Source organism: Chelon labrosus, assembly GCF_963514085.1.
Source record: "Chelon labrosus genome assembly, chromosome: 11".
In the NCBI taxonomy this organism is placed as follows: domain Eukaryota; kingdom Metazoa; phylum Chordata; class Actinopteri; order Mugiliformes; family Mugilidae; genus Chelon; species Chelon labrosus.
The window spans coordinates 29,476,599-29,503,964 of NC_140344.1; the positions used below are offsets into that span (position 1 = coordinate 29,476,599).

The window sequence follows — 27,366 nt, forward strand, 5'->3', positions numbered from 1 at the left end:
GTTTTTAGTTTATTTTTATTGATTATTTTTATTTTTCATTTATTTTATCTTAATAGTTTTTATTTTATTTTTATTGATTATTTTTATTTTTCATTTATTTTATCTTAATAGTTTTTAGTTTATTTTTATTGATTATTTTATTTTTTATTTTATTTTATCTTAATAGTTTTTAGTTTATTTTTATTGATTATTTTTATTTTTCATTTATTTTATCTTAATAGTTTTTAGTTTATTTTTATTGATTATTTTTATTTTTCATTTATTTTATCTTAATAGTTTTTATTTTATTTTTATTGATTATTTTTATTTTTCATTTATTTTATCTTAATAGTTTTTAGTTTATTTTTATTGATTATTTTATTTTTTATTTTATTTTATCTTAATAGTTTTTAGTTTATTTTTATTGATTATTTTTATTTTTCATTTATTTTATCTTAATAGTTTTTAGTTTATTTTTATTGATTATTTTTATTTTTCATTTATTTTATCTTAATAGTTTTTATTTTATTTTTGTTGATTATTTTTATTCTTCATTTATTTGCTGTGATTTGATTTTGTCCAGTCAATTGTCTCCTGTTGTATTGTGTGTTGTGTGTTTTGTTGTTGCCTCATTGTTTCGCTGTGACTTTCAGTAAATGATCGTGTGACCTGAGTGGGAACAGAATTAACAATGATGTCTTTCATCATCAGTCGTAACAACAGCTGTCATCAGAGCAGAGCAGAGCTGTAGGAGCCTGCAGGCAGCAGATCTGACTGATACAACCATCAGGGCTATTTTAGGATCCAGTGAGTTGACCTCTGACCTCTGTGGAAACTCTGACTCCTCAGCTCTGAGTCACAGATGAAGAAAAAGAAAAAGAATGTTATTAGTTCTAATGTTTATGTTTGTTCAAGATAAATGGAAACAAACACACATAGAAGCTCTTTGTTTTTATTTATGGAAACTAAATAAATAAACAAATGTGTGTGTGTGTGTGTGTGTGTGTGTGTGTGTGTGTGTGTGTGTGTGTGTGTGTGTGTGTGTCTACATAAATAAATAAATAAATAAATGTAGTTGTGTCTAAATAACAAAGTAAAAAAATAATTATAGTTGTGTCTCACAGTGAATAGATAAATGAATAAATAAATAACTCTAATATTTTTAGTTTCCTGATTAATTAATAAACAAACATGTCCAGCTGTTTCCAGCTGTGTCGCCACAGACACTGTTTGTTTGTGTTTCCTCAGCAGCAGCTGATTCAGCCACAGAGACACCAACACTTCCTCTATCTGCTCTGACACCATTCATCATGAACACACAAACACAGATACATTCATTCAGCTTGAAATGATTTTAATTTACCTTCAAAAATAATAGAAACGTAATTTATTGGAGAAAGAAAGAAGTGTCTGTTCTTTCTCTGAGTCCTGACTCCTCAGCTCCTCCCTGCAGCGCCCCCTGCTGGAGACACATACAAACTATGAAGTCTGTTAAAGCTCAAAATATGGAGAATTAGAAGATGAAGCATTAATGAAAGTCTATCCTTTATTAATAATAATAATAAGATTAAGAGTATTATTATTAATATTATTATTATTATTGTTGTTGTTGTTGTTAATAATGATGATCAGAAGAAGGAATCATATTCTAATGCATTTAATTGAATAAATCATTCATTTTAAGGGCCTTTTTAAATCTATGTGTTTTCATTTTATCTTTACTTATTTGTATTTAGAGTCACGTGCTGCAGGTGAAGGTGTGTTTGTGTTTTTTTCCTTTGGCTCCACATCTTCTTCTTCTTCTTCTTCTTCTTCTTCTTCTTCTTCTGTACAGTTAAACTTTTTCCTGTTGTGATTATTGTGTGTGTGGGGGGGGGGGGGGGTAGTGGGCTGAGTCTCCGTCTCCGTAAACTCTCTTTACCTGCTACACTTTCACTGAGGGAAGAGGAAGTCGAGCAGCGTTTCCATTTCCTCATGTCTCGGTTTTTCCCACCTGCTCTGCTCAGAGCGGATAAATAGAGGAGGTGTCAGCTGATGGACACCACAACTCAGCGACTCCTCTACACGCCTCCTGCCTCCTGCCTCCTGCCTTCACACGTTCACACGTTCACAGAGACGCAGAGGATGGACATGAAGCAGGTGAGTGACCCGGACCCGGGACCTCCGCTCGGACCTTCAGCGCTGCGCTCTCCTCCATCACTCACCTCCTCTTTCTCCTCCTCCTCCTCCTCCTCCTCAGATTCTCCTCTTTGTATTACTCCTCGTCCCGGTCTGGACGTGTCAGGTCCAGCGCTGCCACAGTGAGACTGCGCTGAGGAAGGTGGCCCAGAGGAAGCTGGAGGGCCGGTTCCGACAGCCCCCCGAGCCTTCGCCTACGTCGGCCCCGGGATCACCGCGGATCTGCCCGGTGGATCTGTACCGGCACCAGGGGAAGGAGATCAGCGACAGGTCTCTGTCTCCGTGGAGATGGGTGTAAGTGTCAATCAAAAGCTTCAGATCAATGAGAGACGGATCAGCTGATCAGATGTAAACAGGTTGAGAGGAAAGAGACAGAAAATACAAGATGAAGCTTCATGTTCATCAGTTCACAGAGAAATGAATCCATTCATTATCTGTCACATGTGACAAGAGCAGAGAATGAATGAATGAATGAATGAAAGAAAGGATGGATGGATGGATGGATGGATGGATGGATGGATGGATGGATGAAAGGATGGATGGCACTGAGTCTTCAGATGATTAATGATTTCACTAAATGATAATAAAATGACCAGAGACAGGCTGATCAGCTGATCAGCTGATGAAATGACATTTATTAGAAAATATACAAAAAGTAGAATGAGAGGATGAAATCACATCTAAATAAATACACGTGAGAGTTGACTCTGGTCTCAGGGACACACATGAACACATGGACATTTGATTTTGATTTTGATTTTATTTGGATCCCCATTAGCTGATGCAGAAAACATCAGCTACTCTTCCTGGGGTCCACACACAACATATAACAGACAAGAAATCAACATACAAGACAATAGATATAAAAAGGAAAAGAGTAAATGCTTTTCCTGGGGTCCACACACTAAAACAAACAAGAAATCACAACAACAATAGATAGGATGACAGAAAGAAAAAAAAAAGAACATGTGAGTAAATAAAAATTCAATTTAGTAGTACATACTAGGATTTAGTGCAATCAGCTGTAAGGTGTCGCTTTACTTGTTTTTTGAAACTAACAGATGACTAACACATGAACAGATGAAGACATGAATGATCACGTGCCTCGTGTCCTCTGCAGCACCGTCACCAACGAGGACTACTTCCCGTCCTCCTACGTGAAGGCGGAGTGTCTGTGCTCCGGCTGCATCCAGGTGAAGACGGACGGCTCCCTGGAGGAGAGCTTCGACTATAACTCGGTGGAGGTGAACCAGACCAGGGTGTTCCTGAAGAGGGAGCGCTGCTGCGGGGGGGCCACCTACCACCTGAAGCCCGTCAGCATCAACGTGGCCGTGGGCTGCACCTGCGTCAGGGTGCTGTCCATCGAGGCCTAGACGGAAGGAATGCGCCTGTTTTAAGATGCACCAAGTTTAACTCGGGAGAGTCGAGTCTTCACGGCTGGTCCCTGGATCCTGGACCCCAGTCTGGCTGCTGGTCCTGGTTCTGATCCAGACTCGTCTCTCCTGTCTCTATTTATTGTCTCAGTGAGTCACCGTGTGTCTCCTGAGCTGATCAACATCTTCACTATCGTATAGTTTTATTGAACAGATGCTCTCATGTCTCATGTCTCATCTATTTATTGGGTTGTTGTTGTTGTGTTTATTTATTTCGGAGCTTTTGTCCTGGTGGGACATGATGGATCAGTTTGACCAATCAGCTCCTCAGCTTCATTGAAGCCAAAGAAAAGATTTTATTTAATATCACAGAAACATTTACACAGATCATTTATTTATTTCAGATATAATTCATGTTTCATTATTTATTGATATATATTTTTATTTTTGTTTAAGAACAAATAAAAACTCCAGTTCATTGGAACATTTCAAACATTTCTTTTGTATTTTTTTCTTTATTATTATCAGTTTGTGTGTTTGTTCAGTCACAGATGATGAATCATTGTGTGTCTGTATTCAGTAGGTGATGATCATAATAACCAACATTAGGTTGAAGAGAAACATCAGACAAACATCTAAAACTCCTCTAAAATGGAATAAATGAGATCAACCTAAAGAGACCAGATGGAGCTGGTGGAGAAAATAAAGAGAGAAACATTTAGTCACTGAATGAGAAACCAGATGAGTAGAAAGTATAAATGATGGAGGAATAAAAGATGAAAAACATCTTTAACGTTAGAATGAAAACTAAACGTTTTATTCAGCTCAGTGGCGCCTCCCAGCGGCTCAACACCAGCTACACACCAACCAGACTGAAGACTCAACAGACTCAGGGGCCTCGGGGGCCTCAGGGGCCTCGGGGGCCTCAGGGGCCTCAGGGGCCACTGGACAATAAGTCAGAGTTCAGTTAGAATATAAAAGAAAGAAAATGTAATGAGAGAGTGTTAAAAGATTCTGACCTTGGAGCTGAGAACTAAAGTAGAAACTAATCTGAACTAGAAGGATAAATAGATGAAATAGAAACATATAGATGTATTTATTTTATTCCTCCCTCTCCTTCTTCCTTCCTTCTCTAAAATAACCAACATCAGAAATAAACAGGAGTCACGTGGGTACGGCGAACAAGATGGCGGCTGATCAGGATCCTCGCTCTCCCACATGTAAATCCGTTCTGATATCAAAGTACAGGCTCAAATTATATTAAAAAACTACCCTTGTTTCGAAGAGTAAACAGCTGGCGCAGTTCTGGAAAACTGAAATAACCGAAATTAAGCGAAATGGCCACGTCGAAATATTTCCGAGGCACGGGCCACATGGCTGAAAGGCCTCAGTCACAGGAAGGAGAAGGTCCAACAGGTGGAGGTGACCCAGCTCCAGCCTCGACTGTCTGTTTACAGAAATCACTAACATGAGCAGCACACTGCAGAGCGTTGCTACAGATGTTTAACTATTAAAGAAACGACGACGGAGCTGAAAGAGACAGTGACGGTTATGAAAGAGAGTTTGTAGAAACGCGCCTGGAGGAGACTAGAGCTGCTCCAGGCTGATGGAGACAAGAGGAAGAAGATATGGATGTAGTGTGGGGTCACGTTCAGCCCTGGATCAGGATCCCTCACAGCAAAAGGGACAACGTGAGGCTCTTAGGCCTGAAAGACACTTTAGGGACCAATGGGACATCACTGAGGGCTGGGGGTCCGGGCTGGGGGTACGGGCTGGGGCTGGGGGTCCGGGCTGGGGCTGGGGGTCCGGGCTGGGGGTACGGGCTGGGGCTGGGGGTCCGGGCTGGGGGTCCGGGCTGATGCCGAGTTTGAGACTGAGAGAGCACACCGGTTGCTCGCACCGATGCCGGACCCGGAGCGGCCCCCGAGACCGGTGCTGATACGGTTCCTAAGACAGTCAGCGAGGGAAAAATGGGGCTTCGTATGGGAAGGATGTCGACTGTCTGTATCCCCCGATATGACCAAAGAGCTGGCGGAGAAGAGGAACCTTGACCTCGGTGAAGCGCAGACTCCAGGAGCCGGAGGTGAAGTGGGCCGACCTGCACGCTGGCCCTCCCGGCCACTGAGGCTCAAGTGTCGGGGGAAGAATGTGAGTTTCACTACGACAACGACCAGGGCAATGACTAAACACCCGACATAGGGGACGAGTGGAGATTTATGTCTGTATGGAAGAGCCACATACATGTTGAGAGGACGGGTGTCGGAGGAGAGGGGTCCCACGGACGGAGGACTACAGGCGGGAGGAGCGGTGACCCACGGACCAGATAAGGTTTAGTTTGGTTTCTCATTTTAAAGCTGCACATGTCAGCTACAGGACTGTCAGGCTTTTTCTGGCTTGAATTTATGTTTTGGACTTTGGTCATGTTTTTTCTTTTTCGTATTCTGTACCGGAAGTGTTCTTTACCCAGGTTAAATGTTAGTGTTCATTCAGAGTCCAGGGTTTTAAAGCATGAGGACACAGGAGGCAGACATCCAGATGAACAGTGCTTCAAACAGGAACAGTGAAGTAGACATGAGTATGGAGGGTCATTTGAACAAGGATGATTAAGAAATGTATTAAATACATGTCATGGAATATTAATGGAAGTGGAAATCCAGTCAGAAGACGCAAAGTATTGTCATATTTAAAGACTAATAAGGCAGATATAGGTTTCATGCAGGAAACCCATCTTGTTGAGGGTGAGGCATGTTTTTCACAGCTCAGTCACGAAATGGAGTTATGATTTTGGTTAACAGGACGATACATTTTGTTGCTTAAAGAGGTTAAAGATACAGAGGGAAGAATGATATGTGTCCAGGCATTAACAGAAGGTATGCAGGTGATATTGTGTAATATTTATGCACCTAACAAGGGAGACCCACACGTCTTTCACGAAGTGAACAGGGTTTTAGGGGAGATGGCAAATAATACTCGCAGGAGACTTTAATCAAGTAATGGACCCTGTTTTAGACAAAAGTCAGTTTAAAGGTCCACTGATGACTAAAGATAGGGAAGCAATTCATATGTGAAAAGATGACATGGTGCTTGTGGATATCTGGAGGCTTACTAACCCTCAGGAGAGGGAGTACACGTTTTTTTCCCATTGTCAGAAGTCACACTCCAGAATTGACTTCTTCTTAATTGCAAGCCCCTTAGTAAACAGTGTAGTTAGTTGTAGTATAAGAACTATTGCTATCACAGATAGATGCAGCGGTGGAATTATGTATAAACACAGAATTGGACATGGGTAAGAGGACTAGATGGAGAATGAATACATCATTACTACAGGACAAAGGCTTTAGGACGTTGTTGGGAGAGGATTTGAAATCTTTCTTTGAATTAAACATTGGCAGTACTAAGGAAATTGCAACAGTTTGGGAGGCCTCTAAAGCATATATGAGAGGGAAACTCATAGCTCGCTCAGCTCAAAAGAAAAAAGAGAGCCTACACAGAATTAAAGAATTAGAAGGTGAAATTAAATTAAAGGAAAATAACTTAGCGGAACACTTCTCACAATATCAGGAACTCCGTAAGCTTAAGTTTCAGCTGCATGAAATCTTTAACAAAAAAGCAGAATATTCCTTATATAGATTAAAATCAAATTTTTATGAAGGTGGGGAAAAACTGGGAAAATATTAGCTAGACAAGTGAAAGAAAAAGACTCCTCAAATATAATCTCAGCTATCAAACAGGGAGATAAATTAGTAACCTCAACAAAAGATATAAATGAGACATTCCAACAGTATTACAAGAAACTATATACATCAACAGTATCCTGTGATGACAATCAAATGAATTCATTCTTCTCTAACATTAATATGTCTGAGCTTAACCCTGATCACGCAAGGAAGTTAGAGTCGCCTATAACTGTAGCAGAAATAAAGAAAGCTGTGTCATTAATGAACACTGGGAAGTCACCAGGTTATGACGGATTTCCTGTGGAATATTATAAAGAACACCGAGACATCCTGGCCCCAGTCTTGGTGAAGGTGTATCAGGAGGCTTTTGAAAAAGGCCACTTGCCAGCGACATTTAATGAAGCTTTAATATCTCTGATCCCAAAAAAAGACAGAGACATAACAGACCCATCTAACTTTAGACCTATTAGCCTGCTCAATCTGGACTTTAAGATATTGACAAAAGTGCTGGCTCTACGACTTCAACAAGGTTTACCCAGTATTATACATCCCAACCAAGCAGGCTTCATGAAGAACAGGTCCTCATCGGACAACATGAGGAAATTAATACATCTAATGTGGCTTGCGCAATCCAAAAATGTGCCAATAGCTGCTATTTCCCTCGATGCCGAAAAGGCTTTTGACGAAGTGGAATAGAGTTTTCTCTTTTCTGCTTTGTCACATTTTGGGTTTGGTCCCTATTTTTCTCATTGGGTAAAGACATTATATAAAGAACCAAAAGCAGCAGTAATTACCAGTGGAGCTATATCATCATTTATCAGCCGGTCTAGAGGCACTCACCAGGGCTGCTCTTTGAGCCCTCTATGGTTTATAGTTAGTATCAGGAACAATAGGAGAATTAAGGGAGTAGAGGGCGGTGGACAGGAACTTAAACTGTTGCTATATGCTGATGATGTTTTAGCTGTAGTGACAGACCCTGAGGCATCTTTACCACATTTGATGGATACTATTCAGTCCTACTCTAAACTGTCACGTTACATAATTAACTGGAATAAATCCGAGGCTATGCCTTTGACTTCCACATGCCACCGTTACATGGTGGAAAAACTTAAATTTAAGTGGGTACCTCAAGGCATGAAGTCCCTTGGAATTAAACTCAGTCAAGACCTGGGAGAGATGCCTTCGTTAAACTTTAATCCAGTGTTGGAAAAAATGAAAACAAATTTGGAGAAGTGGCAAAAGATAAAACTTACTCTGTGGGGAAAAGTCAATATTATTAAGTATAGTAGCTCCTCAATTTAATTACTTAGTAATGATGCTGCCAATCACAATACCGCCTGCCATTTTTAAGAAGTATGATGATGTAGTTAAACAGTTTTTATGGGATGGGAAAAGAGCAAGGATAAAACTAAGCAAACTCTGCGCCCCCATGGAGAAAGGGGTCTTAGGTGTACCAGACCCAAGGTTATATGGGATATCTTTTGAAATGGCTAAATGAGCCAAATATTGGAAAATGACAGACAACAAGCTAGACTGGATGGAGATTGAGAGTGAGTTATGTTTACCATTTAGTTCAAAGGAGCAACTGTCTCAACAAAGTAATACAACAAATCCAATTCTTCTTCACTCTAAGGAAGTGTGGGCCAAGGTACACAAAATGCATAAGCTGTCACAATATGTACAGACATGTGCTTCATTATGGTTTAATCCTGCCATACATGCTGGTAACATGTCTTATGAGGAATTGTCGCGTCAATTTAAACTCGAAGGTAAACAACATTTTTGGAGATACATACAAATTAGGGACTGTGTAAAATTTCGAATTGGTAATTGTTCAGAAAATTATATTTTGGAATATTTGAATGCGCCACAGGAACGCTGCACGGCCTCACAATTTTATAAACTAACAAACTATTCAGTAAGTGGTGAGTCCTCTAATGTGAAATTGTTACGGCAGCAAGACTTGAGAATAAACTTTACCCAGGAGAAATGGCTGGGTATACTAGCAGACTGTGGAAAGTATGTGAGGGAGGCAAGAGGGAAGTTCACACAATATAAGATCGTACATAGATACTATCATACCCCTGTGAGATTATATAGAATGAAACTGATGAATGATAATATGTGTTGGAAGTGTAAAACAGTGGTAGGAACTTTTCTTCACTGTGTATGGGAATGTGCATTAGTGAGTCCATTCTGGGTTAAAGTCGTGGACTTCTTAAGTAACTGGTCAGGCTCAGTGATTCCCCTGACTCCTGCTGATGTTTATTAGGGGACAGATCGCAGATACTGAATATATCAAAAAGAACCTTTTCTGTGATTATGGTGGGCTTGGTCACAACTTCCAGAGTTATCTTAAGACACTGGAAAACCCCTGTATCTCCTGAACTGAGAGACTGCATCTTATGAATCTATGCTTCACAAACCGTCAGCTGACAAGGAGGATGGGATGACCTCTTGGGATCTTTTTTGGACCTACACGAGGACTAATGCAAACTCAGCCTGAGGAGTCAGAGACTTAATATAGCACAGCTCCTTTTCTTTTTTCTGTGGACTGGATTCCCCCCCACATTTATTTATTTACCTTTCTTACTTGGTTCTCTTATTTTATTTATCTAATTTTATTTTTCCTCTGTGACATGTCAGAATATGTTTATGCCAAGAGTCTGAGATGTATGACCAACCCTGTACTCAATAAAATTCAATAAAAACAAAAACACAAAGAACTAAATGAATAAATGAATAACGCTCCAGGACTCAGCTGAGACTAAATACTTTTATTACTTTATCAAAACATCTCTTACAAAGTGAAGCTGTATTAACAAACGCTGTCCAACGTTTATGTGGCAAACTTCTTCTGGCGGACGGGCGCAGGCAGCTGAGACATGATGTCCAACAGGGGACGCTCCACCACCACCAGAGACAGGTCGTCCAGCAGGCGGACGCTGAGGAGGTGCTGAGAGACACAAAGACGAGATGAGGGTTCAGTTATGACTGAACCAAAGCACGAGAGTTAAACAGATGAGAGGTCAGGGGTCAGAGGTCAGGGGTCAGCCTGGAACCAGAACAACGTCTCCCGTTCACATTCAGGTTGTTTCTGTGGAGGACGTTGGTCTGGTTTCTCTGTGGTGAGACCTGATTCTGCTCCAGTAAAGACGAGGGAGATGATCAAACCTGGAAGGTCTTGCAGATCTTGAAGGCGTGGCTCTGACGGCTCCTCTCTGACACCGGGAGACTCCTCAGGGTCATCTGGTTGTAGAGCGTCGTCTTCGCTTCAGGGAGCGGCTGCAAACACACCCACAGGTAAATGAGAAGCGTTCATTCGTCTCAGCTCGTTCCTGAACGACTGACACAGCTTCAGCGTCAGGACGCTCACGTACCAGACTCTGGTCGATGATGCAGAACATGAAGGCGTCGTGCAGGACGATGTGCGCCGGGTTTCTAGGGTTGAAGGTGACATGTGTGACCGGGGTGTCCCGCTCCAGCCACAGCGAGTGCAGTCCTTGTCTGTGCAGCGTCCGACTCCACTCGGTGTATTCCTTCGTCTGCAGCGAGTACTCAAAGATCTGCACCAGAGACAGACACGGTCACGGACACAGAGACAGAGACAGAGATGGTCAAGGTCACGGAGACAGAGACAGTCACAGCGTCTGCAGGCTACCATCAGAGACCATGAACCAGGTCCAGGGGTTTACCTGCTGGTCAGCGTGGACAGAGATCAGGTTGCTGGTCGTCGGGTGGATGGCGAGGGCGGTGGGACAGGAGCTGTAGACGGGGACGGTGCAGTGGAGCTGGAGGACAGAAAGACGTTCAGAGCTGCTCCTTTAATCTGGAGCTAAATCAATGAACCGGAGACTCACCTTCATCTGGGGGACGTTGTAGACGTGGATCTCTCCGTCTGTGTTCGCTGTAGCCAACCATTTACCGTCGTCACTGGCAACCAGCAGATGGACCGCCTCTCTGGACCCTGGACGTCCCAAAGCGCGTTAACACCGTTAGTTTATTGTTGTCAACCTTTATCAGCACAGATCAGCTCAGTCTCTACAATAACATCAACCGTCTTCCCTCCACTGCTCCCCCCTCCCTTATTCCTCCCTTTATCTCCCCTCCCTCCCTCTCTTCCTCCCCCCCCCCCTCTTCCTCCCTCCTGACCAGATGAGAGCAGAGAGGATCGTGGACTCTCACCTGTCTTGTGTCTGAGGGTGTGAAGGTATTTACACTCCAGCTGATCGAGGGCAACGACCACGACGGACGACTGACTGGAGGAGGCGAAGAGTCTGGAGGAGTCTGAGGAGAAGCAGAGCTGGGAGGCTGAGTGGAGCTCTCTGGGGAGTTTGGACACCTGGAGGGAGGGAGAGGAGGGAGAGGAGGGAGAGGAGGGAGAGGAGGGAGAGGAGGGAGAGGAGGGAGAGGAGGGAGAGAGAGCTTCATCATAATACTCAGTGATTAGAGGAGCAGCTTTAATTCACTCGTTTAATTCCTCTACTGTCTAAACCTGGATAGGAGCTGATTGAGTCTGGAACTAAATATAAAGATTAGATATAAATTAAAAAACAGAACAAAGAGTCTGAAAATAAATGAAATTAAACTGAAGACAGGACGATGAATCCAGCAGCTGGAATTATTCTATAAATATATTCTACATATTTATATTTACTTCATTGTAGTAATCTAGTCACTTTATATGTTAAATTAAAATAGTGTTTTGTTTTCCTGATTAAACTGATTTAAATGGTTCAAACATCATCTTAAAATATACTAGGGATGGCTCGATCCAACTTTTTCATGTCCGATACCGATACTGCAATTTGGAGTATCTGGCGATACCGATATCAATCCGATACCTTCTTTTCTCCTCTGTTAAGTTGTTTATGATACATATAGTTTGTATAGATGTACTTTGCTTAATATGGACATCTAAAAACGCCATGGTCAAACTGTGCAACAAATATTCTGCTCCCCTAAGGGAAGAAATAAAACAGCCCACGATGTGCCTCAAGCCATAAGCTCTTTATTTAAACTTCAGATCAGTGCAAACTGCAAACTTGAATGTTTCTTCTTTCACACGTAACCTCTGGGGTTGAACTGGATGTAAAACACTCATATCAAACTAGATATAGAATGGACTCAGTTTCAATGTTCCATTGAAGACTATAGGACAGGGGTGCCCACACTTCTTTGGCTTGCAAGCTGCTTTTACAATGACCAAGTCAAAGTGATCTACCTATCCTAAGTCATATTAATTGTTGCTACAGTGTTAAAAGCTCTATCCATCTTTGTTTTTATTTTTATCAAGAAAAACTGGTGCACTGCACCTTTAGAAAAATAGCGCTGTCTCTTTCAGAAAGACGGTAGTCTTGATTGTTGTGGTTGAAGTTGTGCGTGGCTGTGGATGTGTGCCGCTGAACTGAGGGTATGTTGCAAATATAAAGTAAAATAAATAAAGATGAACGTTTGTCTTGCTGTTTGTTTTGGAGGTGCAACAGTTAGTTGTTAAGCCAGACTAACATCTAAAACATTTTATTTTTTTCCAATGGCACGCGATCTACCCGCACCGGTCGATCACGGTCGATGTAATGGGCCCCCTGCTGTAGGACATATAGCTGCTTTAAGTGACTGCTGACTTTAAATAACTGTCACAAACATTTGCGTCCAGTGCTGCTGCCACCCCTTGAGACACTCGCGTTGCACAAGTTGCATTCGGCTGTTTTACTTTTCTCTTCCTTGTGTGCAAAGTAACTCCACACAGCTGACATGATAAGAGCGCTAGGCTAATTCACTGTCACCAGGTTCTGTTTACACACGCTTGCAGCAGCTGCTCTCTGTTTACGGCATGTCGCGCAAAATTAAGTTGAGCATTTGGGTATCGGATCGGTAGGGCTATAGTTATTTTTTCCGATATTCGATCCTGAAAATTTGATCAATATCGGGCCGATACCGATCCTAAGTATCGGATCGGGCCATCCCTAAAATATACATTCATTTATTTAACATCAGTGGTTTATGTTTATTATTATTATGACATTAAAGTAAATGAAATGACACTGAAGCCAGATAAATGAGTTGTAGTAAACTGAAGAGGTTTTAAAGCAGCTCTGTGTTGACAGACTCACCTTGTTGATGCTGATGTTGTTGTTGTCGTACTGGAGTCTGTAGAGACGAACGCTGGAGACGGTGGAGTAGACCAACCAACCTCCACACGGAGACAAAGAGCTGCAGCAGATGTGATCGTCTCCCTGTGGGAAAAGAAACGAGAACACTCGTTAATTAACCTGTCCAATGATACAACATCACAGAGCAGGAGACAAGGAATCAGGGTCAGGAACATGGACCTGATGGTTCTGGAGATAATCCAGATTTATGTGGGTCTTCTTAGAGGAGCTTCCAGTACATTAAGGTACCACAGCAGGGCGTCTGGTTCTCAGATTAAAAGATCTGACAGATCAGGAAAATAACTGGACATCATCGCTCACCTTCCTCTTCAGCTGGATGAGTTTCTCTGGTTTCCTCTTCACAGGTAGACTCTGTCCAGGACTTCCTGTTAAAACAGATTAAACCACTTCAGTGAATAAACATCAACAACTATCACCTCCATCACTGAGGACAAGATAAGTCCTGGTTAACGTCAACAGAGAAGGAGAGAGAAGTCAGCAGGTCAGCCTCCAGCGATGCTTCAGCTGCCGTTAGCGTCCAGATCAGCGTCGTGTGACAGCGGTAGAGTTTTACTCACCGTGTCCGTCGCTCTCTCCGAGTCTCCACAGCTCTAAATGATCAGGGAACTGGAAGAGCAGCAGCCCGGCTTTCCTCGCACAAGCCACCAGACTCCTCTACAGACGGAGACAGGAGGGGGGAGGTGAGCACGTCGTCATGGCAACGGAGACACAAACTGACGTAACCGGTCACGAACTCACGTGTGGGAACATTATTTTGCGTAACGCTGACTCCTGGGTGTTCTTCTCCACCTTGTCCAGCAGAGGCCTCACCACCAGCTGAGTGTCCATCCCTGAGGGGACACATCATCATCATCATCATCATCATCATCATCATCAGCTTCCTATCATGGTTTACGTTGCAGCAGGATCTAGATCTAAAGTCCATCAGTGTTCCTCTGAGACGACGTGTCTCTGGTTTTTATTTCTGGTTCTATAAACTAAAAAGACCAAAAACTGTTTCCAGGATGTTTCCCTGACGCAGCTCAAAGAGAACAAGAGGAAATAATCAGATGTAATGTTGGAAAATCAGACGCAGCAGTTTATTGTGACTTTGTCCTTTTAGAAACAAATGTCTTTATTCAACACTGACCTCCAGAGACCACGGCAGTGTCGGTGTGAACGAGCGCTCTCACGTCGTGCGAGTGGTTTTTAAAGGTCCTGGTTCTGACCCACTCCTTCTCGTTCCGGTCCACGGTGGAGGAGATGAACTGGAACTGGACGACCGTCCCCTCTGACGTCCCGGCGATCAGACTGCTCTCGTCCTGTCCAACGTTCAGAAACATCAACAACTCTGCACAGGTAACGGGGTTCAGTGAGGAGCTGCGGAGCGACGGGTCTCACCTGTGACACGCACAGAGCCTGGACGTCCCACTTGGTGACCAGGTGAGTCTTGACCAGAGTCCCCGTCCGTCCGTCCCAGATCTGGACCTTCCCTGCTGAATCTCCGCTGATGATGGTGTGGTCGGACAGAAAGGCGACGCTCCAGACCACCACCTCTTTACTCTTAGACGCCCCCACGCCTCTGTCCACCAGCAGCCTGTGAGTGGCGTGACCTGAAGCCACAACCAGAACCAGAATCACAACCAGAACCAGAACCAGAACCAGAACCATCATTAAGTAGAGATTAAATTAAATCAGGAACATGTGCACGTTATACAGCCCAGAAGAAGACTGAGATTTCCTCCATGTGCTTGGTGTCATTAGACAGAGTAGAGTCTTCAGTTTCTAATGACACCCAGCATGGTAGAGTGGGGCAGAGAGGATTGTGGGTAATGCTGCTTTACATTATGACTGTCTCTCATATTAACAAGGCTCTAATTATTTAAGTGAATTATTCAAATTAGTAACAAACAAACACTTTTTGAATGAAACAAACTTGGGTCGTTATTTTTAAAGTCTGATCTTTCAGAGACAGAACAAACACAGACCGTCCTGTGTAACCGACTGACTGACTGACTGACTGACTGACTGACTGACTGCTGGTTGGTTTAGATATTATTATTTTTGTTACCGGTCTCAGCATCAAAGATTCTGATCATGTCCATCGTTCCAGCAGCTATCTGTCCTCCAGAGGGATGCCAGGACAGAGATATGATACGACCTAGAGGACAATCAAACAAATCAAAACCAAACCAAACACTGATGCAGTTTAACACGAGGATGAAATCTGAAGGATGATCTGAACCTTTCTGTCGCTCCAGGTTTCTCTGGAACTGAATCTTCTCCTCCAGTATCTCAAACATCTTCACCGTCCCGTCCTCACATCCAACCTGACACAAGAAAACACCTTGTTCAGTTCGTTCGTTCAGCTCAACTATCATCAAATAGAACGATCACGAGGCCACGACCGACCGCCAGCTGTGTTCCCTGGCTGTTGCTGCTGAGGGCCCAGATCGGTCCCCCGTAGGCCTCCACGCTGTACCGGGGCCTCAGGATCTCCAGGTCATACTCTGTGACCTCTCCGTTCAACCCAGCGCTGAAGAGACGCCGGCCCACCCAACACAGAGCCTCCACCGCCCTGCCGTCCCGTCCTGGGATCACCTGGGAAACAAAATCAGCACTCACGTTTTAAAACCACCTCTGAGACAAAGTGAGATAAAGTGTTAACGGGACACGGCACAGAAAGGGTTAAACACTGAGGTCTGATTGACACCGACTACTGAACACACCCCTGAGAACTTTAAATCAAACGGCACATTGTCCTCTCCGTCAGTAATAAAAGTTAAAATGGAGAAAAAATGGGAACACTTGTGTTAAGGTAGATTTAAAGTGGGCCCCTATACTTTTCAATTTGGGGCCACAGTGTTAATCTGGAGCTCAGTTTAGTAGAGAACCAGAACTAAAAGTCAGAATCAGTCCTCCAGAGGACATTTCAGTGTCATTATCTGAGTAAAACCAGGAACTAGCAGAGCCTCCTGTTTCTGCAGCTGCTGTCAGAGAACATGTTTGTCGGTCAGGGTCAGCCGGGGCCGTCCAGCTCACGGTCAACAGAAGGTTTCTCATCCCGTCAGATATCTGTTGCCTCTGTGGGGAATCCGTCTCTTTTTCTTTTTACCTTTTCTTGGAAGTAGTTGTCAGCGAAGTTGAAGATCTCCAGCGCTCCATCGGCCCGGGCCACGGCCAGGCGCTCGGTGCCGCTGTTGAACGCCATGGCTCGGATGGCGCTGGGCATGTAGTCAAAGAAGCGAACACGGTGCACCTTGAACTCCCCCATCCTCCACCGTCAGCGGTAAAACAGCACCTGGCAGGTAAACAGGGACAGTGTCGGGTCAGTTCAGCAAAAAAACCCAGTGATGATGATACGATACGTCCCTGAGTTCCTCCTGGCGTCCTCTTCCTCAGCATGAAAACACAGAAGTGTGTGAAATTCTCACAGAGACATAAAACTACTTCCACTGATATTTACTGCTCATCTGGGACATTGTTGTTTTATTATTTCAGAGAACACATTAAACCAGTGGCTTGTTTATCAGTTTATTGTGCTGTGCTATGAACATGGATCTCTGCCCTGATGTTTTATGATTCATGTTTTATATTGACCACAGTCCCTGAATGATGTCACGAACCATTTAATACCAATAGATGCCTGTTACACCTGAGTTCATCCTGTCATCCTTCATTCTGGTCACACAGCAGTAACGCGAGGTTTAAATCAGTGACACTTATTCTGAAGTTCTCTCCCACATCCACAAAGACTCCTCCAACAATCTGGATCAACAAACATCCAGTCAACAGGAAACCAACACATTTTCCTCCCATGTTTGTTTTGATCCTGAAACTCAGGGAAAGCGCTAAAAACGTTTTAAATATTTAATTAATCTGAGATTTCTCATCCGGACAGTTAGAATATCTCTGGTGGTTATAGCTTTATATTAGCAGCATGTGTTGGTGTTTTAAAAATGAACTTAAAGCCAAACGGCTAGCTCTGATGCTAGTCAACTAGCGGAGCTAACGGCAGCTAGCTGTCCGTTAGTAAAACTAAACACGTCACAGTTTCATTAAATAAATCATTAAACTTCAACAACATCATTTATCTAAAGAATTCATTATTTACCAGCTGCGTTTCTTCACACGTGTCTAACTTTCCTCTGGATTAAACCACACGCCTGAAAACACGGGGATCCACGTTGATGACCTCTGAACCGGAACTGAACCAGCAAACGGAAATGCGTCATCGCGCTGGGAGCACGTACGGTGCTGGCGGGAAGTTGACTGAACGGAGCTGGTTTGTTATTGAAGCCGCTGCTCTGGGATCGTTTAACATGAATAAGATGATAATTTAAAGTTTATTAGAGTTAATTTGAGACATTTTAGTTATCGGACAAGACCATGGTTCAGATTGTCATCAGGTAAGAAATATTCCTGGGAGAAAATACGTATTTATGTTTTATACCCAGATTTAATTAATCATTCTGAGTTAAAATCAATACATGCCGAACTGTAAAGTAGTTCATGGTGATAGTTAAACATTGTGTTATTTTATATTTTATGTCTACTGTTACTCATATTAGCATGACAATATTGGAAACTAACAATATTTGAGTGGAGTCTGGTGTATGAAGGCTGTTAGTGCTGCTGTAGAGTGCATATGGACTTTTAAAAGCTTTTATTTTAGTTTCCTCTCACACCTTAGACCTTATATAAACATCTGTTATTTAATATACAAATGTCTTAGGTGCATTTTAGCCAAAACTGCCTCATTCAGACCTCAAATGAATTATATTGAAACATTTCTGCTGCTCTGTGTAATAAATAGTTGATCATATTAGCAGGACTAGCTGTTAGCGGTTCAGTAGTAAACATGTCTGGTTGGTGCTGTTCCTGCAGAGGCAGCGTGGACGGCTGCAGTCCTCCAGAGTGGCTCCTGGTGGAGCTGCAGGGAGAGATGGTGTCCAGACACAACACCGGTCTGGAGGGAAAGGTGATGGGAGACCTGCTCTACACCACAGAGGTAAGTCTTCAACAACACGGCCCAACAAATCCAAAAAAGATTAATCACATCTAACATGGAAAGAAAGAAAGAGAAAACTGTTTCCAAGTCAAATCAGGAAATCAGTAGTGATACCCAGCTGTAGTCCTGACGTAGATGTTGTTATTGTCCAGAACCTTTCAGAGCTCTGGGTCTTGTACTACAGTAAACTTTAATCCTCCAAGTTCTGGTACGTAGCAGTGATCTGTAAAGTCTCAGCGTCTGTTCTTCTTCCCTCCCTCCACCAGGGGGTGCCAGTGCTGATTGTCGGACACCACATGCTGTACGGGAAGCAGGTCAAACTGGAGAAACCCTTCGCCGTCCTCACCAAACATTCTGTCCACAGCAACGACGACGACGTAGCCATGGAAACGGACCAGCAAGGACCCGCCTCCACCTCTTACTCCGTGACTGCGCTGATCAAACGGAAGCTGATCTTCAAGACACGTCCCAAACCCATCATCACCAACGTACCCAAGAAGGTGTAGATCCTGGCTGAGGTCCCGTCGGCCCGATCAAAGACTGAGGAAAAACTCAGAGTCACAGAAACTGAGACTGGAGCCGAGACATGAGGAGGAGGAGGAGGAGGTCAGGGTGGATGATCGGGTGGACAGAGCATGTCTGGTGTCTGCAGGCCATCTTTAAAGTTCCTAATAAATGATGTTTTTGTGACAGATGGAGAAATAATGGAGAATTAAAGTCATGTTTTCAGGAACTTTTATATAAAAATAAACTGGTTTAGGTTTTAAGTTATGAAGGAGTGAGCCTCCTTTGAGTTGTTGGTTCCTGAAATAAACTGACATTTCCACACAGATCCAGTCTTTGGTTAAATGTTTAGAACATTTTCTAATGACCTGTAACTTATAAAGAATCACAGTTATTTTAATATTTTCATTACATTTACACTGAATTTTCTACATTTCTACATAAAAATGACTCAAAACATTCATGAATTTTCACACAAGACCTGAACGTAGACAAAGATAGAAAGTAATCTGGAAAATGCTGCATCTTACTTTGTTCAAACTGGAAAACAAATATGTAATTAAACCTGTCTGAAGGAGATGTTTGTTCCTCATCAGAGACCTGGTTCCTCTGAGGATGAAGCTTCAGGGTTCAGGTCTAATCTGAGTCTTTGTCTCTAGAATAAATCAGATCTTAACATGTGAGAGTCTTTCCATCTTGTTCCAACATCTGGATCATGTCTCCAAGTCAACAAGCAGCTGTTGATGGTTCTGATCCAGCGGTAGGTAGAGATCCATTAGAGACAGCAGCTGCTACAATATTCTACTGACCACATGATGGCGCTGCTGATTTACAGACACACACAAACTGAGATCAGATCTCAAGTGCTGGCTGGGGACGCATGTGGAGACACATTAGATTAAGACCAGGTGGATGGACAGGTGAGACCAGGTGTTGATGTGAGGTCTGAGCCAGTGTCGGAGCTTGTGACCATGTCGCCAGAATATTTACAGAATATTTACATTAACCTCCACCCACCCACTGACAAACAGCCGTGACTGAAAGGACCGATTCATGGAGGCTGCTGTAACGTTTCAAACACCTCACACTCTGTACTCTACATGTTTTTCAAGTCAAACATAGAAGCGTGTGGTTAAAGTCAGTTCAGTCGTTTTAATCAGTGACTTCATCAGAGAAACATTCACGCTGCTCCACCGGGAACCAAACACAGTGAACGCAGTAGAGTCAGTAGAACCACAGAGGCCTCAGGAGAGGACTGGTCCTCTCAATAGTAAAGGGCTATGTTGCATTTAAAAGCCAGTCATTTGTTGGTCAATGAACGTGATATATAATAAGAGAACGTTTAGATGGATCATCTCCACAAAAAGACCAGTTCATTCTTAAAGATGTATTCTTTAAAACGTGACTCAAAGTGTTCTGTTAATTCAAAGTAAATTTCATTCAGTCATAAGAAAGGAGGAGGAGGAGGTCAGGGCGGATGGTTGGGTGGACAGAGCATGTCTGGTGTCTGGAGGACATCTTTAAAGTCCCTCAGGATGTTTTTAGTAACTTAGTGAGTAGATGGAGACGTGCTGGAGATTTAATGTCATCTGTTCACGGTTCCCTTGATTTAGAAACAAGAAGCTTTTAGGAGGAAAAATACAAAATATAAAAGTTTAAATTATTAAATAGTTCTGAGTGGAAATCAATACACGCCGAACAGTAAAGTAGTTCATGGTGATAATTAAACATGGTGTTATTTTAAATGTTATGTCTACTTTAACTCATATTAGCATGGTAATGTTTGAAGTTAACAATATTTGAGTGGAGGCTGGTGGAAGAGGGTTTTTACTGAACTGTGTCCCTCTACTCAGCTGTACAGTTCTTTGTTCCTGAGCTCAGAGTGAAATAAACTGATATTTCCACACAGATTCATTCTTTACTGCTTCAGCCGTTATAAAGAACATTCTTCTTCTTCTTCTTCTTCTTTTTCCGTCCAACACAGCAAACACAGCAAAACTATGAAGGGATGAATGAAGGGAAAATGTCGGTGGAGACGTCGTCCGTCCGATCTGAATGAGAGGATTGTGTCAGAAACAGAAAAAGCATTTTCAACGACTCTGGAAAGTTCCAGCATCCTGCATCAAGAAACAACAACAACAGCTGTTCTGGTCTGAAAATGAGAAATAAAAACCCTGAGCCGACCTTCAAACACGTTCTCCTCTTTAATGAATGGGTCTTTTTTTTAATCAAGTTTAAACTTTTACAGCCAGCTCCAGACCAAACAACAAGAACATAAGTTAAACTGCAGAGATGTTCACAGTTAAAAAATAACATAAAACAAAGTTTTTTTTTTGGAAGATACCTTCATTAATCTCTTTGGTGTTCAGTCTTTACGTTTCTGCTGCTGATGGAGGGAACGAACGAAGACGACACAATCGTCCAGTAGGAAAACGTCTTTTGGCACCTTTACAATATATATATTTATATATTTATATAAAAAGCAATCTCTGAATTGCAGACGCTCTGGTGAGCGTTGGTGAGAAGTTTCTCTCCTCATTGACACCGTTCAACAGCACCAAGGACTCAGCTGCATGTTCAGAAAGGTTTGGGATTGTCTGTGGATCGTAGCGGATGATTGTGCTGTTCATGAGGAGGTCGGATCTGTCGGGGTGATCTCATCTCTGTGGAGGTTCAGGTCGCTGCACCTCCTCCTGTTCACACCAGACGACCCAGAACACGCTTCAGTCAGACTGCACCATGTTTGAGTCGACAGCTCTGTTCACAGGGACCAGTTTAACCTGCAGACGTCACAGAAATAAATAATAAACTCTGTGTTTGACTCTAATTTACTGACTTTATCTCTGGGTCTGACGTCTCTGCTACTAAAACCTGATGAGATCAGACTGTGGTGACCATAGACCGTATAACAATGGACGGAGGAACTGCTCCTCTAAAGTGAAGCCAAAGCAAGTAGAACTCCCCCTGGTGTCTGGCTGCAGTATAGGTCATAAGCTCCACCTCCTCCATGTTAGTGGGCGGGGCTTGGGCCAAACTAAAACACTAAAATACACGTCAGACAATTATTTTTTAAAGGACGGTTTCTGTCATTTTAGGTCGTTAATATAATGCTGATGAATGTTCAAGAGTCAATCATAAAACATGAGTGAGTCTGGAGGAAGTGTGGGCGGGGCATCAATATCAGGGCTCCACGTGGCTCCACCCTCAGACCGTACTGATCAGACTCTGGATCCAAACTCACAAGATGGCGCCGCCTGTATCCCCGGGAACATAGAGTCAGTTTGACCAATGAGAGGAAGAGGAGACGTGGCGTCCATATTTATATACAGTCTATGGTTTAAACCTGAACTACCTGTCACTATTTAAATCAGCTCCTCCTTTACTGATGAACATGAATCCATCACTAAATAAACTCCATCACATCACATGTCGTCCTCTTCCTTCATGGTTTCTTTCTTCTGATGGTTCTGTGAATGGGTCTGAATGCTACAGAGACAAACATCTGTCCAGACTCTGGTTTATAACTCAGCCTTCATCATTAGAAGAAGAACAGAAAACATCCATGAACCACTGAGACGCTGATTCTCTCTGGATCAGTTTCACATCAGGACCTCTGTGTCTGGAGGAACATGGTTGGTGATCAGTGGAGTGATTTATAAATGACAGACCTGGATGATTCACAGACGACCTCTGACGTTATTACACATTACTGGACGTCCCAGGTTAAACTAGCCCCAGTGAATCATCATTTAAAACGTGTCCATCAGCAGAACCCATGTACTCCAGAGCCAGACATGTGTGAGGATATAATCAAATGTGTCAGAACATATCAGTTTAATGCATCACCAAAAAGCAACCGACACATTTTCTAGCGCTGTCCCTGAATCAGGATGTGGCAGTGAACGATAGCGAACGTCCAGCTGAATTTACACCGAGCTAAGAAAACCCTGGTGGTCGACTGACGCTGTGTGCAGACACCTGTCCCTAATGCAGTCAGCATGTATTCAGACGGAGGATAAAAACCTTTCTATAGCTGCAGGTAGCTGGTACTGACTAACGTTGTTCTCTACACGTCTGTTGGAGTTTATTTTCTTGGCTTCCAGGCTAGACGTCTAAATCTTCAGTATGAATTTGATGAACTTAACCTGATCTATGGCTTTAAATATTATTATTATTTCTATTATTTGAACAAAGATTGTATCATGAAACCTGATGACAAAGGTCTACCAGCGTTTGAGTTTTTAAGCCAAAGCATCGATAAATTCAAAAGCTGCCGACACTGATGTTCTGTATTTTTACACATGTCAGTCTGTACAGGAGGAGCGACTACAGTGACCACGAACTGAAGACTGAGAGGTGCATTAAGACAGATTCTAAGTCTAGACTGCTTATCCTGCTAGCTCTGTTAGCCGTTAGCTTCCTGACTCCAGCTCTAGTCTGTTCTCGTCTCAGTAGAGTTTTTAAATAAACTCAAGCCGGTCTTTCAGTCGACTCTGCAGACAGTGGAACCACTGATCAGATTTGTTTTGCTGCTCTGACTTTAGGGTCATGTTTACCCTTCTCTCCTTTGTCTTTGTCATCTACCTAATGTTTTTCAGAGCGTCAGTATGAACTCTTAACACCCTGGATCGGTCCTGCTTGGTTTGTTTTTTGTTTTTTCAGTCTGAAGCACCATTGAGCCTGATAATAAATGGGGAGCTGTATGGATCCCGTCACCGTTGAGGATTCCTGCCGCCCAGAGTTCAGATTCACGCCTCTTCTTTTTGTTTTTTAGCACCAGTGATGAAGGTGTGATCCTGGTTTCCAGCTCGATCCTTCTAGCGGTTCGCGGGGTCAAACAAGGACCTCGCTAGAATCGGTGAAAAACCCGGCGCAAGCGTCCCAGGGCTCTCTCTGCTGACGGGGTTATGCCTCAGCGTACGGCAGGTGATACTGCTCCTCCCTCTTGTTGCACCGTTTGGCTACGATCGCCAGGTAGAGCACCAGCAGAATGATCCAGTAGCAGGCGTAGAGTATCGTCCCCGCTATCAACAAGGCTTTCTCAGTCTCACTGAACGGCTCTTGTGTTTCACAGTAGACTGTATAGGCCACGCCCCCGAGCAGCACCGTAGCCCACACTGTGACTGGAACGGCGCCGATGAGGTTGACCACGATCTTCCTGCGGCCCGAGGTGCCCCACCCGGCCTTGTTGATGGTGAGCAGGGCAAATATTTTGGCGGGAAGCAGGCTGGACATGTAGAGCAGGGAGTAGAGCGACATGAAGATCATGACCAGGCTGCCCCGCAGGAAGCAGGCGTAGGTGGCCTTCACCATCCCGACCAGCTGCACCGTCAACAAGAAGAGCAGGATGTTCCAGAGCCGCCCCCGATAGAAGAGATGGATGACGGTGGCGACCAGGAAGAAAGGGAAGAAGCCGGTGACCACGGACTCGTAGGTCATCCAGAGACTGTGCTTGTGGAACCACAGGGCGTTGTAAAGCCACTCGCGGAAGTACGACTTGCTCCATCGAGTCTGCTGGTTGAGCCAACGCAGATACTGGGTCGGCGTCTCGGTCTGGCACTGCGACCGCGCCGTGAACTTCGTCTTGTAGCCGAAGCTGAGCACCCGGTTGGTGAGGTGGCGGTCGTCTCCAAAGCTGCACTTGGAGCCCAGGAAGGTCTGGTGGTACCAGGGCTCCAGGAAGCGCTGCAGCAGGGAGTTCCTGTACATCCCCAGGGGGCCGCTGATGCACTGGACGCAGCCGAAGTAGGACTGGCAGGCCCGCTCGATGTTGAAGGCCATCCAGTAGCGTACGCTGCTGAGGAAGGAGATCCATGAGTCGTACTTGTTGAGGATCTGGAGGACGGACCAGAAGAGAAAAGAGTTAAAGAAAAGGAAAAATCTTCTTTTTACAGCATCTTGTCTGTGAAGGTTCTCAGTCATCCAGGTCATGGTGGAAATTAAGGAACAAGCTAAAACAAAGACATCTGGAATTTTACGGTTTCTTCAAGATGTTTCATCCATGATTCTTCTAGTACCAGGTGAGTCTCAGGTGGACACCACCCAAAGATGTTCCTGATAAAAACCCTAACTCTGTCTTCTTCTGTCTTGAAAAGCAACTTCAAGATCCAGCAGTCCTTGTTCAGCTTTTCTTTTTGGATTTACAGCATCTTTGCAGTTAGAACTCAAACAAGGAGCAGAGTTATGAAGCCACATTTTCACCAAAAAAAGAAATCAGAAACATAGAACTTTCCAAGAACCTAAAAGTAACTTCAGGTTTTTGTTTCCAGCTCGGCCTAAGACCCAGAGAGGATAAATCTGATGTTTCAAAAAGCTCAAAACAAAACTTTAATGTTTTATCTCATTGCAGATCCAGAACTCCTGCTGGATCTCTTCTCTGCAGATTTTTGGAAAAATATTCAAAGTGAAAAACAAACGTTTAAACTGTGAAGCAGAGATTATTCACCTGAAACGTCCAGGTTTTACAGATAATAACAGAGACTCTTATTCTCTGGAGGAAGTTTCTTCCTGTGGTGGAAAACGCAGCTTTGATGAGTAAAATGATAATACTTGACCTGTACGTCTCCACCGACCCCTCCCACCATCGGGTCTTCCTCAAGTATCTTCAGCATCTCTATGGTACAAGCCGGGTCCAGGACTGTGTCAGAGTCACACACCTGAAAGCAGAGGAAAGAGGTTCAGGCTGCAGGTGTTGCAGAATGCTGACTGGTATTAACGCTAAAACATGAGAAATATGAGAGGCTGCTGAGAGACATCCCCACTGTGGACATGACCTTTGACCTGCTGCAAGGACGCAGATGGTGGGCAACAGCTGGGGAAGAAGACGGAGCTGGTGCTTTCTGAAGGTCAATGAGTTCAGTGTTGAGTTGTGTCTTCGTAACAGGTTTAGCATTTAGATTCCCTGCTTGGTTTAAATCTAAAGACAGAATTAACCTTAAATCTTGATATAACGTTTTGTGGAGACTCAGCTCTTAAGGTTAGACCCCATCCAGGACCAGATTTCACTTTCTTTTCTTCAAAGATAGTAACACCTCAGGTTGGTTACAGCAGTAAAAAAGAAGACTTGAGGAAATTAGAGCATAGCTACATCATGGGAAGCCCCCCAGCGGTCTAGGCCTATAGCATCATGGGAGGCCCCCCAGTAGAAGGTCTCTAAAATGAAACCCACCAGAACCTTCATGGAGACCAGATTTAGAGCAGGACTGTTTTCACTAGTGTACCTAATGAAGTGGCCAGTGAGCTGCAGTCATCAACAGGAATAAAACATATTTCTGAATCATCGGTGCAGACGTTCTTTCTTCCTGAGGGTGTTCTTACCTGCACATAGTCCACACTGTCGCCCAGAGCTTTGAAGGCGGTGTACATCACCTCCCTCTTCCCTCCCCACTCCTGCATGACGCAGGAATAGCGGCAGCCTCTGACCAGCCGAGCCACCCTCGACGCCTCCTCCATGTGCACCGTGCTTCTCCCCCCGCCTCCGACTCCTCCTCCTCCGCTGCCGTCGCTGTGGTAGTTCCCCTTCCACACCATGCTGCCGGCCTGGTCGGCCCCGCCCATCACCTCCTGGAAAATGTCTATCATGTAGTGGTCCTCGGGTCGGTTCCCATCCACCACCAGCACCACCTTCAAGCCCGGGAAGGAGATCCGGCGGATGCTGCGCAGGCACTTCCTCAGGTAGTCCGGGTCCTCCTGGAAGGCTGCGATGCAGAGGGCCACGGAGCGGCGGAGGTGCTGAGGCCGGGCGGGGTTCCTCATCCGTCGGTGCTCCAAAAAGGCGAAGAGGCTCTGGAGGAAGAGGTGGAGGGAGAGGAATGCACCATAGAGGCCGAAGGAGAGGTGGTGCTGCTCAGTGTGGATGAACTGGTAGCCTTCAAAACAAAGAACGGGAAGAGCAGTGATACGACCAGTCACAGCCAGGGAGGGGAGACTCCAGAGCAGAGGCTAATGGAGATGCTAATGACGACGTTAAAGGGGATGCTAAGGACAATGCTTATGGTGATGCTAAAGGTAGGGAAAACAAGGGTGATGCTAATGGAGATGCTAATGGCTCCAGCAGTGTATTTCTCCAGGTGGGAGTTGGCAACCTTTAGCAGTGGTTAGCATGACAGCATGAAGGTTGTGGGTTCTAACGTAGCTTGGTGCTGTTCATGTTTCTGTTTGTGTGGCTGAAGTTCACCTGTGACATAAGCCAGGAGGATGGTGAAGAGGACCACCGCAGCAAAGAGGGTGGTGAGCACGATGTTCACCGCATTCCTGCAGCGAGAGGGCATCTGGAGGCCGGAGAGGAGAGACAGGACAAATAAAAAATAAAGTCATGTGACCTCCAGGTGATAAAAATCTAAACTCTCCACCAGACATTTAGAGCTGAACACTTGGAGGAAACATTTTGTTTTTTAGATCAACTTCTACCTGGACGACTGAGAACCTCCACAGACGTCATTAGGTCTGTGTACAGAGGTCCGTTCAGACTGAGAGCTGGACCTCTGGACTCT

At 44.0% G+C, this 27,366-nt stretch overlaps 4 protein-coding genes across 4 annotated transcripts; 2 read left to right on the top strand and 2 right to left on the bottom strand.

Annotated features, from left to right (window-relative positions):
* Nucleotides 1-3,245: 3,245 nt before the first annotated feature.
* On the top strand, nucleotides 3,246-3,866 carry il17c (interleukin 17c; the record flags this gene model as incomplete). The annotated part of the gene is made up of 1 exon (XM_084554874.1): nucleotides 3,246-3,866. One exon carries the CDS (start codon nucleotides 3,246-3,248, stop codon nucleotides 3,528-3,530), a length of 285 nt encoding a protein of 94 aa, XP_084411000.1. The 3' UTR covers nucleotides 3,531-3,866.
* Nucleotides 3,867-9,949: 6,083 nt separating this feature from the next.
* Nucleotides 9,950-17,557, bottom strand: utp4 (UTP4 small subunit processome component). The gene is made up of 17 exons (XM_084555622.1): nucleotides 17,474-17,557; nucleotides 16,475-16,660; nucleotides 15,772-15,960; nucleotides 15,605-15,689; nucleotides 15,431-15,520; nucleotides 14,761-14,972; nucleotides 14,510-14,681; nucleotides 14,119-14,210; nucleotides 13,938-14,034; nucleotides 13,681-13,745; nucleotides 13,321-13,443; nucleotides 11,393-11,549; nucleotides 11,068-11,174; nucleotides 10,903-10,998; nucleotides 10,588-10,773; nucleotides 10,382-10,492; nucleotides 9,950-10,163 (listed from the first exon to the last, which is right to left on the bottom strand). Exons 2-17 carry the CDS (start codon nucleotides 16,631-16,633, stop codon nucleotides 10,047-10,049), a joined length of 2,058 nt encoding a protein of 685 aa, XP_084411748.1. The 5' UTR covers nucleotides 16,634-16,660; nucleotides 17,474-17,557; the 3' UTR covers nucleotides 9,950-10,046.
* A 56-nt stretch (nucleotides 17,558-17,613) lies between these two features.
* chtf8 (CTF8, chromosome transmission fidelity factor 8 homolog) lies at nucleotides 17,614-19,779 on the top strand. The gene is made up of 3 exons (XM_084555623.1): nucleotides 17,614-17,768; nucleotides 18,247-18,370; nucleotides 18,637-19,779. The coding sequence occupies exons 1-3, from the start codon at nucleotides 17,749-17,751 to the stop codon at nucleotides 18,874-18,876; spliced, it is 384 nt and encodes a 127-aa protein (XP_084411749.1). The 5' UTR covers nucleotides 17,614-17,748; the 3' UTR covers nucleotides 18,877-19,779.
* A 4,000-nt stretch (nucleotides 19,780-23,779) lies between these two features.
* Nucleotides 23,780-27,144, bottom strand: has3 (hyaluronan synthase 3; the record flags this gene model as incomplete). The annotated part of the gene is made up of 4 exons (XM_084555819.1): nucleotides 23,780-24,709; nucleotides 25,429-25,530; nucleotides 26,192-26,742; nucleotides 27,051-27,144. The coding sequence occupies 4 exons, from the start codon at nucleotides 27,142-27,144 to the stop codon at nucleotides 23,780-23,782; spliced, it is 1,677 nt and encodes a 558-aa protein (XP_084411945.1).
* Nucleotides 27,145-27,366: the final 222 nt, after the last annotated feature.